This window comes from Lynx canadensis, chromosome D1 (assembly GCF_007474595.2).
Source record: "Lynx canadensis isolate LIC74 chromosome D1, mLynCan4.pri.v2, whole genome shotgun sequence".
In the NCBI taxonomy this organism is placed as follows: Eukaryota; Metazoa; Chordata; class Mammalia; order Carnivora; family Felidae; genus Lynx; species Lynx canadensis.
In genome coordinates, this window is record NC_044312.2 from 16,230,513 (window position 1) to 16,246,929 (window position 16,417).

Genomic DNA, 16,417 nt, shown 5'->3' on the forward strand with positions numbered 1-16,417 from the left:
TCTTTGATTTCTCTCATCAGTGTTTTGTGCTTCTAAACATACAAATTCTGTTCATACCGTTAGATTCACTGCTAAGTGAACTTCGTGGGTATGTTTAGCTTACTGAAACATCTGATACCTCACTTCCATGTAGCCCGGACTAACATCTCTCCAAATGATTACTATCTTGGTTCAGTTTAGGTAACGAGAACTGAAAAACTGAAATGAAGATGGTAGACGTTTTCTACGCTGAATGAGGGTGACCACTCAGATTTTATTCAACTGGGCTCACAGAAGTAGTGCTGGGAATGTCTTAACGCCACATCATGTGAATTACTTTAGTAAAATGTTCTCAAATGCAAGCATTCCTAAACACACACACACACACACACACATACATACACACACACACACACACATACATACACACACACACATTTGGAGTTCCAGTGGGCTTTTATTGAGATAAATTAACAAAAACCAAGATTTTATCAGCCATTTTTTTCTGAACCTTCTAAACTCAGCAGAGACTCTGGTCCATATATGTGTACATACAACATAACACATCCCAACAAAAACAGAGTCCCACTGGAACATTTGCCAATTAACAAAAAGCCAATTTTCCCTTTCCCCGAATGTTTTCAAAATTTTGAGTCCCCACTGTTCACTTCTCAGTGGAACTGGTCCCTTGTGGCTAGGGACATTAGAATTCCATTCCATTTTTACTGAACAAAAAAATATTTTTTCAAGTTTTAGTTTTGTTTCAAAAAAGGGAAGTGACTTTGTTTTCTCCAGGCACCCCTCCCACACAACCACTGGATAAAATACAGTAGCCTGTATCTTAATAACCCAGCCCCTACCCCCTCCCTTTCCCTGCCCAGTATTGTCTACTGGAGAATTTAAACACACTTCTGCTGGAATCTGTCAGCTGTGGAGGGGCAGAGTCCAGGTGCCAGGCTAGCTCCCTCTAACCTCATGAACTGTTATAACCTTTGGACACTTAACTCTTTACCCCAAAGATGAGTTTTTAGACCAGAGATTTTTCTTTGGGAGTTTTAAAAAGCAATTCTTAAGGATATAAAGTAGGATACAAGCTCACCAAAGTCCACTTAAGTTCACCTAAAAGTTGACTGACTTCAGCTCCCATGAAGCCAAAATTTTGCTGGACAAAAGTGTTTTGTCACAAAATGATTCCACAGTAACAATTTTTAACATACACAGAACGTTGAAAAAAGTAGCAAATTAAAATAACATGGCTTAGTTCCCCCAAAATTATTTCATCTTTTTTTACTCATCTATAAGGTCAGGAGTGTGGCTAAAGGTCATTTCTGATGAGGTTATGAGCTTCCAAAGTGTTTCTAAATCCTTAGTGCAGACACCCTCCCTTTTGGGGCATAGTAACCTCCCTCCCACCCCTATTAAAAAAAAAAAAAAAAAAAAAAGAAAAAGAAAAAAAAAAAACTAAACAAAGTGATCAGAATGAGATGTTTTGATTCCAACCAATTTACACTCAAGGCTTTGTGCTGAATTGTCTGGTTCTGACCCAAGCATGATGGTATCAAACACAAAGCACACAGCAAAGGAAAGATGCTCCCATCTCATTCTGAAAAAAGTAATATTGATAACCAATTGCCTCCCCCCTCCCTCCAGCCACTGGGGCCCACCCATATGATGATGCTGGGACCAACTTGAAAATAATTAAGAGACATATTTAGATTTCCTTCTCCCTTAACTTCTTCCCATGGGAGATCATTTTAGAATAAGTTTATTCCATTCCCAAAGGAAAGCCAAGAAAGTTTCTCCATCAAAATATACGGGAAGAGAAAAACTAAACAGGCCCAGAGGCATCAAGGTGTGTAACGATCCATAAACCATTACACAACTACTACACCACAGGCAAAACCATGAGTTGGACATAATTTAAGTATTAAAAATAGGGAAGTCTCATTCAAATGAACCACTGGAAAAAAAATACCGCCATTACTTAAAACAGCCAATATTGGAAAGAACACAAAAACAATTTCCAGTAACAATACCCCTTAATAGCCCGGGGGGGGGGGGTGTTAAAAAAAAAAAAAAAAGAGAGACTAGGCTTTGACCTAGTCTTTAGAGCATCTTTCCATTTAGCAATTCCTATTCAAGAGTCAAGCACCAAAACTGGACAGCTGCCTCTACAAGACTGTGTCCAATAGTGGTGTCCCAGATAGTTTAAGTGCCACTCCTCATCAGAGGCTATATACTTCAGTAATACTTTCAGTTAAGTCTGTGCTTTAAGAGGGACCCACAGGCATGTGGCACCAGGCACAGTCTGAGGATGGCAAAGGAGACTGCGCGGTTTGTTGTCACCCACACACTCTCTAGCGAGATACCAATTTGCATTTACAAGCTTTTCTTCTATAATGAATGATCCCTCTTATCTCGCCAGAGGCGGGGGAGAAAGAGAGAGCTGCATCAGTACAAGGACAAGATTTTTTGGTCAAAAGTTGATGCCTTCTAAATTCCCTCCCCCCACCCCTCCCCGGAAGAAAAGGATTCCTTAATTAGGGTTTGTATTTAGTAACCAACATTGGCTGGAAAGAACATAGCTTGGATACCAAATATTTGAGCTTATTCTTTTTGGGGTTTGTACTGTGCAGCTCTTGCTACAGTTTTTTTAAGGAGTTAGGGCTATGTCTGATCAGGAGGCATCTGCAGGATTTCGATCCTAAGGAGTTATGGGTGAGTCACAAATAGTTTTGCTTAGAACTAGGCAAGAGTCAAAAAAAAAAAAGCAACTTTGAATAATTGATTTCTTTACCCAGATGAGTTAAGCATGAAAGCGTATGCAGGATTTATCTTGTAATATTTTAGGGTCTGGAAAAAAATGCAGTATGGAAATCAGATTTTTTTCATATCATTTTTTTGCTTTTTTTTAAAACCCTAGATGCCTCCTGACTGACCTAGTACACTGGGTTAAAAGGGAATTAAAAACATTAAAAAAAAAAAAGTTCACTGGTTTTGATTCATCTCACTCCTTTTGCCTGGAGATCAGGCCAAACATCAAGCATGTTGGGAGGGGCACAATTTAAAGCAACACTATTAACTGTAAAGCATTTGCCAGCAATTTACAATGCAAAATGACAGATAATTCTTGTCACAAAGCAAGAGGATGGCAAGCAGCTTTCTGTAGCGTGAAAGTTAACAGCTCTCAGGAGTTGCCCATTCCTGGAAGTTTATGTATCAAGGTGGGCGGAGGGCAACACACTTACAGAGTATAGGAAGTGATCCACAGAAAGTAAGCTCCAGAACTGCTAACGTTACCAAAGCTGGTACTGGCTAGTATTCTGAAATGCAAATCCATGCTTTGTACATACACTGCTCAGACACTGCCACTCAACTGAATCCCCACACTGCAAGGGAGATTAATCTTTGTCCCCTTTTGCTGAGCTTGAAAAGTTCCTCAAACTTTTTTTAAGAAGGGGGAAGAAGCACAATCAGAGAGAGCTTCTCAGAACTAGCATCTTGAATCAGAGGTTTTTGAAGTCTCCTTGCTCTCTCGCAGGTGTTCTCCAAAGGTATCAGATGATACAGTGTGGCAGCAAACAGTGAATCCCAGACTTCTGGGTCCCTCTTCCAACACAGGGTCCCCACAGAGGTCTGCTCTCTACAGCAAGAGGCCAAAAGTACTTTTTAGAATTTAGTGTTGCGGAAAACTGAGCCCCTCTCATCTTTAGCTGCTCCCATAATCACTCTAATCCCCTTAATCCCAGCAACCTTCATCCAAAAAAAAAAAATATATATATATGTATATATATATATATGAACCCAGAAAAAAACTTATTTACAAAGTTTATACAAGTATACACACCCAATTTTCTATGGGACACGCTCTGCCACAGAGGAAAGAGGGTCAAGGCTCTGACATGTCTACACATCAAGTGCCATAACTGCTAATGGAAGCGTATGTAAACCAGTCTTTAGTGTTCTGCTATAGAGCACAAAGGCGTGTCATATGGCTCCTGCAATGATAGACTGCTCTTTCCTTTGGGAGCGATGATGTTGGAATCTACTCAGCCCAGAAGAAATTTTTACTTGGGATTGTTTTTTTTTTTTTAAATACATGTATTTACAGTGCGGATGAACTGCAGTTGCATATCAACTCCTCCACATAAACAAAAAGAAAATGGTGTTTAACATTACTAATATGTTTCATCTTCCAGCCCTGGGCTTGAGTACTGGGTAAAAAGGGAAGGGAGAGACTTCAACTTGAAACCAAAATGAAAAGACAAAAAATTTTTAAAAGATAGGAAAAAGAAAAAAGAAAAAAAGCAAAGAATTACTATGTTGATTCCTTGGGCTGTGTCTAAAAGATGATACTCTGAATGGTCTCATAGCATAAGGCACTTCGCACAAATAAGTAATAAGCTCTTCAGGCTTAAAAAACGGATGAGTAATTAGGGAGAAGTTGAAATGCACTCAAGAGTCAGCTGTTGGAGAATTTTGAAATTGTAGACAAGCTTGTGTGTTCATCAAGATTCTTCTCTTTTTAGGGTTTCTCCCCTTCTCTTCTTTCTCCTCCTTCCTTGTCCCCCTTCCCCAGAAAACATTTTTTAAAAACCAGCAGTTAGTGCAACTAATGTTCAGTCAGCACACAGTGCAAACAAGTGGAACAAAAAAGGTAAATTCCTTCTTTTCAGCTTTTTCTCTTCACCAGTTAAAAAAAGAAAAAATGTCTGAGCTCTTTTAAGTCTTCATAGTTCCAAAATAAAAGAAGATGAAAAACCCACAAAGAGAAGAGCATCCCCCCCAAACGATGTGTCACAGATCCAAACGAGCCTTCTGTAGTTTGTCAAAGCCTAAAGAAAGAAGGAAGAAACCTAAAATTAACTTTTGTGAAAGCAACGAACTAGGGTACCTACTTTTTCACAATCTCCATCCCAAATGCTCTTAGTAGCTTCTACTGAGCCTATGCCTCCCACAGAATCCATTTAGGATGAAGGAATTTCTGCTAGGCATCCCAGAGATAGAATGAGAGCCTGAAAGTTCTGGTATCCAAAACAAATAAAATCAAGATTTTTTTTTTTTTTTTTAACCTTCCACGAACTCAACAGCCTACCAATACACCAGCAAACATTGCCTACTTTTAGGTTTGCCTGAGGGCTTTGTGTTTGACATTTCAATTAAGGAGGGGAGGGGAAAGAAAGACTAAAGCGAAGAGAGGATCTTAGAAACTTAAAAATAACAGGTAAAAGGTTTATTGCTAATTTGGAAACAATCATCTCTCAAATCAGATTTTCCTTACAAAAAACCCTGCAAAATAGCCTATATTCCTTTATGTTGAGCTTTCTTTTGAGCATCAGTATTAGAGCCTGATAGTTGATAGTCATCAAACAATGAAATGAAATGGTGCAGGAAACCAGAGTGGGCAGTTAAAAAAAAAGACAATTATCCTCACAGCCTGATTACACATTTGGCAATGAGGCAGTGTAGGTAATTTAACCTGATTTATTAAGGAGGTGCCTGGGTGGCTCAGTTAAGCGGCCAACTTAGGGCCAGGTCATGATCTCACTCGGTTCATGAGTTTGAGCCCCATGTCGGGCTCTGTGCTGACAGCCTGGAGCCTGCCTCAGATTCTGGGTCTCCCTCTCTCTCTGCCCCTCCCCTGCTCACATGCACACACTCTCTCTCAAAAATAAACATAAAAAAAAAAAAATTAACCTGATTTATTAAGGTGGCCAGTAGAAATTAAGAGTGATGCTAACAACAGAGAGATGACTGAGTGATAAAGGAAAGACAAGAAATATTTTCATATTCAAACCGCTAAAAAAGATTCTTTGCTTTCATTATTTTGGAAGTATGGATTTGTCTTAAGTACTCCTCATATATCACATTACACAGGAAGACTGCATTCAAGAACAGCATTTACAGATTCTCTAATGAGACCACAACTTCACCCAAGCAACAGGTCCCAGTTTAGTTATTTATGCCAACCGGTGTTTTACTCTATCATTGTTATTATATGTAGCGCCACATCAGATTTTCCCCAGGAAAGAGGACTTTGGTTTCTTTCTTTTCTTTAAACATTACACTCACTTAGCTACTGTTCTGTCAGGTACACACATGCTTGTTAAGGTTTCTCATCTTCTACAGGCTCGCTATGGTATTCTGCCACATACAGACTCTTGTCAATGTTGCTTGGGATCGGTTTAATTTCTGTTCCCAGCTGCTCCTCAATACTTTTCAGGTTGAAGCGATCATCATATGTGATCAAGTTGATGGCTAAGCCAAGATGACCAAAGCGACCTAAAGAAAAACAGTTTTTAATAAAAATGAGTTAAATATGAGAATCAATGTGTGCACGCAAGTCTATTAGTGGCAAAACCATATAGGACTGTTTTTGTTCACTGCCACTGTGAGTGTATGAAACCACTTACGGTCTCATACACACATTACAACTTGGTTTCACGCCCTAAGTAGTACCCTCATTTACCTTTTTCAAATGACAAAACAGATGCTCATTTATGTCAAAAGTTGCCACAAAACATCAACAGTAGTTTGCACCACCTGAGAAAAGCATGCCTCTCATGCTTTATATATATATATATATATATATTATATATATATATATATATATATATGCTTAAATTTTCCCTCACCTTAAGCACATATAAAGTTATTTTAACTTTTCTTAAATGCTCTAGAATAGAAATCAGTTTTAAATATCAAACAACTAAATTAGTTTTAATTCACTGTTCTCACTGCTAGTATACTCTATTTCACAAAAGAACAGAATTTAGTGATTACACTTCTCAAAACACTTCCATGAAGAACACCTTCCTGGGGTGCCTGGGTGGCTCAGTCGGTTGAGCGTCCGACTTCGGCCCAGGTCATGATCTCGCGGTCCGTGGGTTCGAGCCCCGCATTGGGCTCTGTGCTGACAGCTCGGAGCCCGGAGCCTGTTTCGGATTCTGTGTCTCCCTCTCTCTGACCCTCCCCTGTTCATACTCTGTCTCTCTCTGTCTCAAAAATAAACAAACATTAAAAAAAAAAAAAACAAGAAGAAGAAGAAGAAGAACATCTTCCTTTTCCTCACCTGATCTTCCAATACGATGGAGATAGGTCTCTGCCAGCTTTGGGAAGTCAAAGTTTATTACCACATTCACAGCTTGTATATCAATACCTCGGGTAAACAAATCTTAAAAAAGAAAGAGAGAATCTCCATTATATCTTTCAATTTAAGCATGTTTCTTGGTACCACAATACTATTTAACATGTCTTTCCAGTGCAACCTAAGTTCTAATTCATTAGGTATTTTAAATGTACTTGCAAATTACTAGCATTATCTTTACTGCACATTATCATAAATAATTTTCTGCTAGCCAAGTTACCTTTTCCTAAGTCCCATAAATTTTTTTTTGAAACGGTGTAAGGTAACTGCAAATGCAGGAAGAGATCAGAATGACTGTTAAGCTACAAACTCATTATAAATGAGTCTCAGGAGTAACCAGTAATTTTTAGTATTCAATACAAGATCAAAATGGATTAACCAAGAATACTTTGAAAAGAAGAGATAAGCCACTAAGAGTAATTACTTACACTTTTAGAATTCATTCATCTCATTCTAAGTGATTTACAAGTCTGAGGTTAGCGCCAAGGCCACACCTTCTCTTTGCTAGTTCCCCAATTACTAGGCTAATTTAGGCTATGAAAACTACAAGTAGAAACAATTACAATAGACTAATAACTAGGTTTTAGGGCTTCTATCAGTTCCACACTCCAAAATAATCCACAATGGTGACTACTGTTTCCAAAATACCGCTTTGAATTTGTAACTCATTAATTTGCCTCTGGATAAAATGTAAGACTGACATACAAGGTCCTCCACCCTACACGTGTTGATCCTAATATACTTCTCTAACACATGTCCTCAAACCCCCTCCATGAAATTCATCCACTTATCTTTCCTTAAATGCATGTTCTTGAAGCCCTCTATGGATCATGTTTTATACCAGTCCCCTAACTGAAAACTCCTTATTCAAGTCTAAAACTTATATAGTTTATGAAGCCAGTTAAAATTCCAGCTCTTCTCAGATCACCACAGCTAATTAATTTCCTTTCCTATGAAAATTTAGGACCCCTTGAAGACCCAACCCGAAGCCTGTTTTAATAAAGTTTTACTGCCACAGGACCATGCCTGTGTGTTTATGTACTGTTTAAGGGTGTTTTTAAGCTAGAATGGCAGAGCTGAGTAACTTGTTTCAGAGACCTTATGGTATACGAGGTCTAAAATACCTACTATCTGGCACTTTAAAGAAAAAGGTTGCAGGGCTGTTTTAGACTCTCAAGGTTGTTTATCTTTTTTATCTCTGATTAAACCATTGGTCCTTGAAATAAAGAGTGATACTTCGCATGTATTTATACACTTTGTACACATACGTTATTCAGTACTTATTTAATGACATTAAACACTCTTCTGTTTTCTGTCTGCAGAAATGCTGAATTTGCTTAACAACTCTCAACATTTCACCAGTGAACTAGTTCCTTTTCTACATTACAGGTTCCCCAAGGGCAGGGAGTATGTGTGTATATATCTGAAAATTTTTAATTATGGTAAAATAGACATAAAACTGAGGAGTAATATTTTTCCAGCACCAACTAACTAAATACCTGGCAGAATATTGGTTGAATATCAAAAACTATTTTTGAATAAATAAAACACATATTTGTTCAGAATTTGGTTTAAAGCATTCTCATTTTACAGATTAAAAAAAAGGCATAAAAGAAAAGCATGACTTGTCCAAGGTCATATGATTACAGGTTAAAAAGGGTAGGACTTGAACCCTAATCTTAAAATTCTAAAAGTCTATGCTTCAATTTTGTGTCAGCCTCTCTCTCTGCCCCTCCCCTGCTCACGCTCTCTTTCTCTCTCTCAAAAACAAACCAACATTAAAAAAATTTTTTAAATAAAAATAAAAATTCTAGAAGTCTAATATCCTTTCCATTTATTTCAATATAAAGGTTAGAATTGCTGGCAAAGTAAACATACATGTATTAATTCACAGCTGTATTGTTAGATATAAGACAGAAAAAGGTAAACTGGAAGCACCAAGGATACCTGATAGTCTTTTTTTGGTTCTTGTAGATTAGCAAATTCAATATTCCGTTAGTAAAAACTTGGAGTTTATTTCTAGAGCAGCATTTTAACAAATTCAAATTGTGAACTACTCTACATTTTGATCTGGATGACAGTTGTATGGGTGTATACATATGCAAAAAGTCACTGAGGGGTGCCTGGATGGCTCAGTCGGTTGAGTGTCTGACTGTGGCTCAGATCATGATTTCGTGGTTCGTGGGTTCGAGCCCCGCATCGGGCTCTGTGCTGACAGCTCAGAGCCTGCAGCCTGCTTCCGATTCTGTCTCTGGCTCTCTCTGCCCCTCCCTCACTTGTGCTCTGTCTCTAAAATAAATAAACATTAAAAAAAATTTTTTTATATGTAAAAAAAAGTCACTGAATGATATCCTTACAATTACTGTATTTCTCTGTGTATGTGTACCTCAATCACAGAAAAAAATCCTTGGGCCGCCTGATTTGTGGGTTCAGGCTCCACATCACGTTCTGTGCTGATAGCTTGGAGCCTGGAGCCTACTCCAGATTCTGTGTCTCCCTCTCTGTCTGCCCCTCCCCTGCTGTCTCTCTCTCTCAAAATTAAGCACTAAAAAAAAATTTCTTTTTAAATCCAGATTCTTCTCTACCCAGAAGCCTAGTTTAGATGATTAATCTCATACCAATACTAAGATTGTACTTCCAGTGCAGAGATGGAAGGATACTCATTGTCTGTTCTGAATGTCCACCTGGCTCCCGAGTTGAAGTTCAGTACACTAAATATACACCAAAATATAGACTAGTCTGTTTCTGTCAAAAAAATTAAGAGGCCACAGTAAATAATTTCCAAAACATAGTTTCTTAATGTTAATTTATTTTGCATGTACTACATACATCTCATTCCTGTATGCTAAGGTTATTCAGAAAACACACAAATTCCACAACTGTTCAAAAGACAGAGATGAGGTATGAGCGCCAACAAGTGTTCTGCAGTTTCAGATATGGAAACTAGTTTCAGGAATTAAGCTCATTTCAACTTCAGAAATTCCAGAAATGGTATTAGGGTGAGCTGAATTCTGTCACAGACTCTGATGGAAGATATGGATAGAGAAAGCAGAGCAGAACTAAAGAGAAAACCAAGGGGTAAATACGGATATACTTACCAGTGCAAACAAGATTGCGGCATAAGCCATTTCGGAAATCATGAAATACACGATTTCGATGTTCCTAGGAACAAAGTAATGCACTTGGTTTGTTTAAATCTCATACACATAACCCTAATTTTCCTATCATTAATTTCTCCTATCCAAACAGTTTAGTATACCCGAAATTTACACAAATGAGAGAGGAGCCAATTCAAAACCCCTAAGTTAAAAACAAAAGATAAAAAAGTTAACCATATATTAGTTTCCCACGGGAATTAATAAGCAACTAAAACATATTTTACTATGTATCTTCATGTACCATTTATCTTAACTCTTAAGGGTATTTTTAATCTTTTTTTTGCTGGGTTTTAAGCAACAATTTTCACCATGTTTTTGTGTATATATTTTTTAAATGTTTCAAACAGAAAATGACAGAAGTTTGGCCTGATCTAAACATCTACTACTTGTCTTTTGAGTTACCTGTATGCAAAAACAGAAATTTACTTTTCAATTAAAATACAAAAATGAAAACACATACATAATGACTCTAAAAAAAGTGAAATAAATCTATCATCTGGCAAACTCATCTTTCCTTTCATTCAAAGCAACATTTTTCCAGTTGGAAATATTCTCTACACCTTAATACATTCATTTCCTGTGACAATTTCTAATATTAGGGTCCACATGATATCTGATCCATTTTCAAGCTGCTTTGAAAACCGTATGTGTGCTGATTAACTTAAGCTCTTAATCTGTTAGTCTACAGGAACTGCTTTCTTTCACAAAATTTCACAATGTTTAATTAGCACACACACAAAAATCTTATTTTTATAGTTCTGCGTTTCTTTAAACTCCTGATTTAGTTCTAAAATTTAGAGATTGTGCCCTTAAGGCAAACAGTGAAGAAAAACATAAGGGCTGAGGTACATAAATTAAAAATCTAGAGCAGTGTTATCCAATAGAACCTTCTGCAATGATGGAAGTGTTCTATATCTGTACTTTCTAAAACTGTAGTTGCTAGTCACATGTAACATGGCACTTAAAATGTGGTTAGTGTGACAGAGGAACTAAATTTTAAACTTTAATTTTAACTCCTTTAATTGCCACATGTGACTAGTGGTTACTGTATTAAACAGTGCAAATCTGCATTACCTGGGAAAGGGAGTAAAATCTCATATTTGTATCATGCTCAATAGTTTACAATAGTTACTCATTTATAAACTCATTTATAAGCTATCTCCATCTTCCTAACAACCTTGTGAGGGAAGAGTGTGTATACCATGTTTTATAGCCAGAAAACTGAACCACGGAGGTCACAATGAAAGGTCCCTTGCTTACTAAGGAATAATTCATTCTTATGTTTAGGACATATGGAGGAGCATTAAAACAAAAAACAGAATCCAAGAAATACTTAGAAAAAGATTTTAAAAATCTGCACACAAGTTCCAGTTTTATACTCACCTGCCTCATTTTAGCATGGATATAGAAGCAAGAATAACCCAGTTGAGAAATCTTCTTGGCTAGCAATTCAACTCGCTGAGAGGAGTTACAGAAAATGATCGACTGGTTTATCTGAAGCTAAAGGGAAAAAAAAAAAAAATACGAGAAAGAAAAACAAAAACCTTCATTTTACTTTGCCAAATCTTGAAAATAGTGACCGATAGATGTTAAAAATACGGTCTAAGACTTAGAATCTCATGACACAACAGAGATGCAAAATTGTAAAAATCATCAAGACTAAAACACATTCAATCTCATTATATGCAATAATTATGTTCTATAAAGTTGCCACAAACACTGGATATGTGAAAAAAAACAAAAAATACTGAACACGTGAATACAAAACCACTGCTCCCAGGAGAGATAAAGGATTAGGTTCCTGTGAGCCTCTAGTCACATCTTTTTCACCAATCCATCAACAGATAATCTTATGTGTGTTGCTATTCAAAGACCCCTTATTTACTCATGGCCAACAGTGTAACTCCTGCCTGGCTGTAAAGAGTTTATCCAATACACATTTTCTCTGCAAGGCACATCAGTTTTCTTGTGCTTAGGAGCGACGGAGAGCACTAAGCTTAGGAGCCATTTAAAACTGTGAAACAGGGGCGCCTGGGTGGCTCAGACGGTTAAGCGTCCGACTTCGGCTCAGGTCATGATCTCGCGGTTTGTGAGTTCAGGCCCCGCGTCGGGCTCTGTGCTAACAGCTCAGACCCTGGAGCCTGTTTCAGATTCTGTGTCTCCCTCTCTCTCTGACCCTCCCCCGTTCATGCTCTGTCTCCCTCTGTCTCAAAAATAAATAAATGTTAATAAATAAATAAATAAATAAATAAATAAAACCATGAAATAAACAAAAAACCAAAACATTAAAATGCAAAAAATGTGGCATTAATGTGGCACAGACTACAAGAAAGACAAGTATGAGAGCTGAAATAAGAAGGCAGTGTGTCACCTTGTTCAATCTCAGTTGGGATTATGCACAACTGCTGTTATTTTCCATTGTACTACTAGTATCCACAAATGACTTCAGTAGCACGTGCGTATTGATCACAAGTTACAAATAAATTTTGGGGAGCAGCCAAATTTGCAAATACAGAATATGCAGATAATGAGAGCAACTATAAAATCAAGGTCAAATTATTTTAGGATTTAATTAAAAGTACCTTTGACATCATACTGTATCAACTTCAGATCAACAACCCAAACTACCTTTTAAGAAAAAGCTGTGGACTGTTTTTTACATTGAAAATGGTAGGAAAAATAGACACAACTGTTTAATTGGGGTTATAATATTCAGTAGCTGAAGCCCATTACTTACCCTGGAGAAAAGTGTGTTGAGGCAGTGTACTTTTTGGCGCTCAGTTACATAGGCATAGTACTGGGTTACTCCCTTCAAAGTTAGTTCCTCCATCAGGTTAATCTCATAGGGTTTCTGCAAATGGGAATTCTGAAAAAAAGAAGAGTCATATAATTCAATGAAAGCAGAGTGTATCTCTGGAACTCAAAATATACCCTACAATTTTCTGATAAAACTATCGCTTTAAAGGGATGCAGATCTCTTCTCTTCAAAGTATACATAATCTATGATGGAAACAAGTTACCATATAATGGAAGATCTAACATTCAGATATGTAGCTAAGTTTCTATTTTCTGCTTTGTATATAGGATCACACTATAATCAATTTATCCAGTATCAATGATTATATGTCAGCCTGACACCAAACGCTAAGTGAATAATTTAATCAAATTACTATTACAACTAAAAAAATAAGTTAATTTATGCACAACAAATCTTAACTGATCAGCTGACGAAAAAGCCAACAACTTGAAACAATCAGCATAACGTAGAGACTGATTACAGGATGTAATTATGAATAAAGGTATACTTGTGGGCAACAGAATGGCACTGCTTCCATGTAGATTTATACTCACCATGAACTTCTGTACACTAAGAGGAAAAGTAGCGGAGTATAATAAAATCTGTCTGTTTTTAGGTAGCGTGAGAATAATATCCTCCATTATCTGCACAAAATCCTGTGACAGCAACTTATCTGCCTGCAGTACACAGAAAAGACAATTTCAAAAACAATTAGTGTTTAAGGTCTTTGGTTAGTAAGGCATCATCCAAGAGCATTCATGTAATACTCCTGGTTGTAAAACAGTAAATTCTCTAACATCATCCAGTCCGATGGCACCAAGACACAGTCCCAGGGATTCAGAAGGTGGATAATCTATAATACCATATTCTAGATAGGCAAAAAAAATCCTAGAACAGAGTTTTAATTTAGTTTGAGAGACAGTGAGAGAGAAAAATGTGCATGCGTGGGAGGGGCAGCAAGAGAATCCCAAGCAGGCTCCATGCTCAGTGCAGAGCCCCACTTGGGGCTCTGTCTCACTGTGAGGTCATGACTTAAGCCAAAATCAAAAGTCAGATGCTGAGCCACCTAAGCGTCCCCCATAACAGAATTTTAATGTGATTTCCATGAGAGACAGTACATGGCTGAGAGTACAATCTGCAGAGTCAAATTACCTGAGTTGAAATCCAGTCTCTTTGACTTTTTAGCTATATTGGCAGGTTATTTACACCCAATACTTCAGTCCACAACTTTAAAATTAGAAATTTCACTTATTGTTAACTACTTTATAGGATACCTACCTTACAGGGTTGGTGTAAAAAGTAAATGAAGAAACATGTTCAGTACTTATTGCTAGCCAACAGTCATTAATAAACATTCTCTCTCCTTACTCAAAGATAAAAAAACCTGTCTGATAGACTACAATAACCTGATCTAGTTATCTAAGACACAAATCAAATAGGAAAGCAACTTTATTTCAAAAACATTAACACCCATAGACTTTATATACAAAAACACTGCCAGATCCCACAAATGCAGAGCCAGAGTAAGTTCTTAAAAGGCACTTACAACCTGGTGAGATAACACATATACTGGAGATGAAAAACCAAACAGTACAAAGGACATACTAGGGGCATCTGGGTAGTTCAGTCAGTTAAGCATCTTGACTGATCTCACGGTTTGTGAGATTGAGCCCTGCACGGAGCCTGCTTGGGACTCTCACTTGCTCTTTCTCAAAATAGATAAACTTAAAAAAAGAAAGAAAGAAAGAAAGAAAGAACGAAAGAACGAAAGAAAGAAAGAAAAGAAAGAAAGAGAAAGAAAAGAGGACATACTAAACGAGGGGTGAGAGACATTACATGTCTTTTAAGACGTATTACTGATTGGAAAGAGACTCAGAATGAATTTGGCTTTAAGGTATTCAACAATTACTTCTCTTGAAAAATAAAAACAAAACTTACAAACTATCTGGCATCCCTAAGAAAAAGACCCAAGGCTGAACTTTTCCTATAAATACCTATCACCTATTGCCTTTAAAAAGTTAAATGGGTTTTATAAGCAAATTAGTTTGAATTGACAAGAGTCATGCATTTATTAAAGGTTCACAAACACAAAGAGCTTTTGCTTCATTCACTGACAGTTCTAAACAAAGCACAAAATAATACTTTCCAAATAAAGAGACATTACCTCATCCAACACTATCATCTGGACATGATCAACTTTTGCTACTCCTTTCTTGATAAGATCCAGGATTCTTCCAGGGGTAGCTATCACCACATGCACTACACAAAATTAGAAAATATGTATTCTCATTAATTTTAGCTTAGGCAAACATGATACAATAAAGATTTATCATACATATTTTATCAGAAACACTGTTGTAAAGGTAGGAATAATACAAACAGGCAAAGACGTGTTTTAGGATATGGATTTTCATTTCATCTTAGGTTGGCCAGAAAATACTTGTTTCACTTCTACGTGGGGTGAGCTAACAGATTCCCAAATCACCTGCTCCAAATAAGGGGCATACTTGTATTAAAACAATCCCCAATGAATAACAAAGGCATACCAGGCTTTTGGTACAGTTGCTTCCCTCTAATCTAGAGGAATGGCCTTCAGAAGATTATTACAAAGATGAAATGAGACATTTTAAGTAACTGTGCAGTATGAAGCACATGGTAAGTAATTTACCAGATGACAACCATATATAAGATTCTGGCTCAAACTTTATGTATAATTTTATATAAGTTAATTTCATGCTTGGTGTTTTGTTATCTTTTTTCACTTAATGATGTATCCTGGAGAACTCTTAATGAAAATGAATACAGTTCAGCTTAATTTTTTAACAGCTTTGGGGAATTCCATTCAGACTACACCCCGATGTATTTAGCCAATCTCCACTAACGTTTAGGATGTTCCAATTTTTTTAGTACTACAAACCATACTGCACTAACCTGACCCTGCATTTGCCTATTTCTTCAGGAAAGATTCTTGAATATATACACTCCTAATTTCAAAACATAATCACAAACTGCTCACCATAAAGACTGTATCAATTTATACCCCCATGCTACAAGATAGCCTGTTTCTTCTCAAACTTTTATTATTGGTTACTACTATTTCTTAGTCTTGCCAATTGGATAGGCATGGTATCAAATTGCTGTTTTCATTTACATTAAAAAAATTACCAGGAAGGCTGAATATCCTTCCAATTAATATCAATTTGTCTTTTTTCTCGAATGAAATGGTCATTTCCTTTACTCATTTTTCTACTGCAATGTTTCTGGTCCTTAATTCTCAAAAACAATTTTTAGTAAGTTTAAAAGGAAACACCTGTGTCTGTAATTCCACTTAGAGCC

General features: G+C 36.9%; 1 protein-coding gene and 1 non-coding gene across 6 annotated transcripts in view; one reads left to right on the forward strand and one right to left on the reverse strand.

The window, feature by feature from the left end:
* Positions 1-416: 416 nt before the first annotated feature.
* The window catches only part of DDX6 (DEAD-box helicase 6), a 36,118-nt gene continuing 20,117 nt past the window's right edge, over positions 417-16,417 (reverse strand). For 3 of the 5 annotated variants that reach the window (XM_030330749.1, XM_030330748.1, XM_030330751.1), the window contains exons 7-14: positions 15,246-15,340; positions 13,636-13,758; positions 13,022-13,150; positions 11,668-11,784; positions 10,225-10,288; positions 7,052-7,153; positions 6,052-6,261; positions 417-4,814 (exon numbers count right to left, since the gene is read on the reverse strand). In XM_030330749.1, the coding sequence (XP_030186609.1) occupies positions 6,086-6,261; positions 7,052-7,153; positions 10,225-10,288; positions 11,668-11,784; positions 13,022-13,150; positions 13,636-13,758; positions 15,246-15,340 (806 nt within the window). In that variant the 3' untranslated portion in view covers positions 417-4,814; positions 6,052-6,085. The remainder of the gene's footprint in view (positions 4,815-6,051; positions 6,262-7,051; positions 7,154-10,224; positions 10,289-11,667; positions 11,785-13,021; positions 13,151-13,635; positions 13,759-15,245; positions 15,341-16,417) is intronic. The other 2 variants (XM_032594996.1, XM_030330752.1) reach the window with 1 other exon arrangement.
* TRNAH-GUG lies at positions 9,248-9,332 on the forward strand. The gene has a single exon. It is a non-coding gene; the product is annotated as a tRNA-His (tRNA).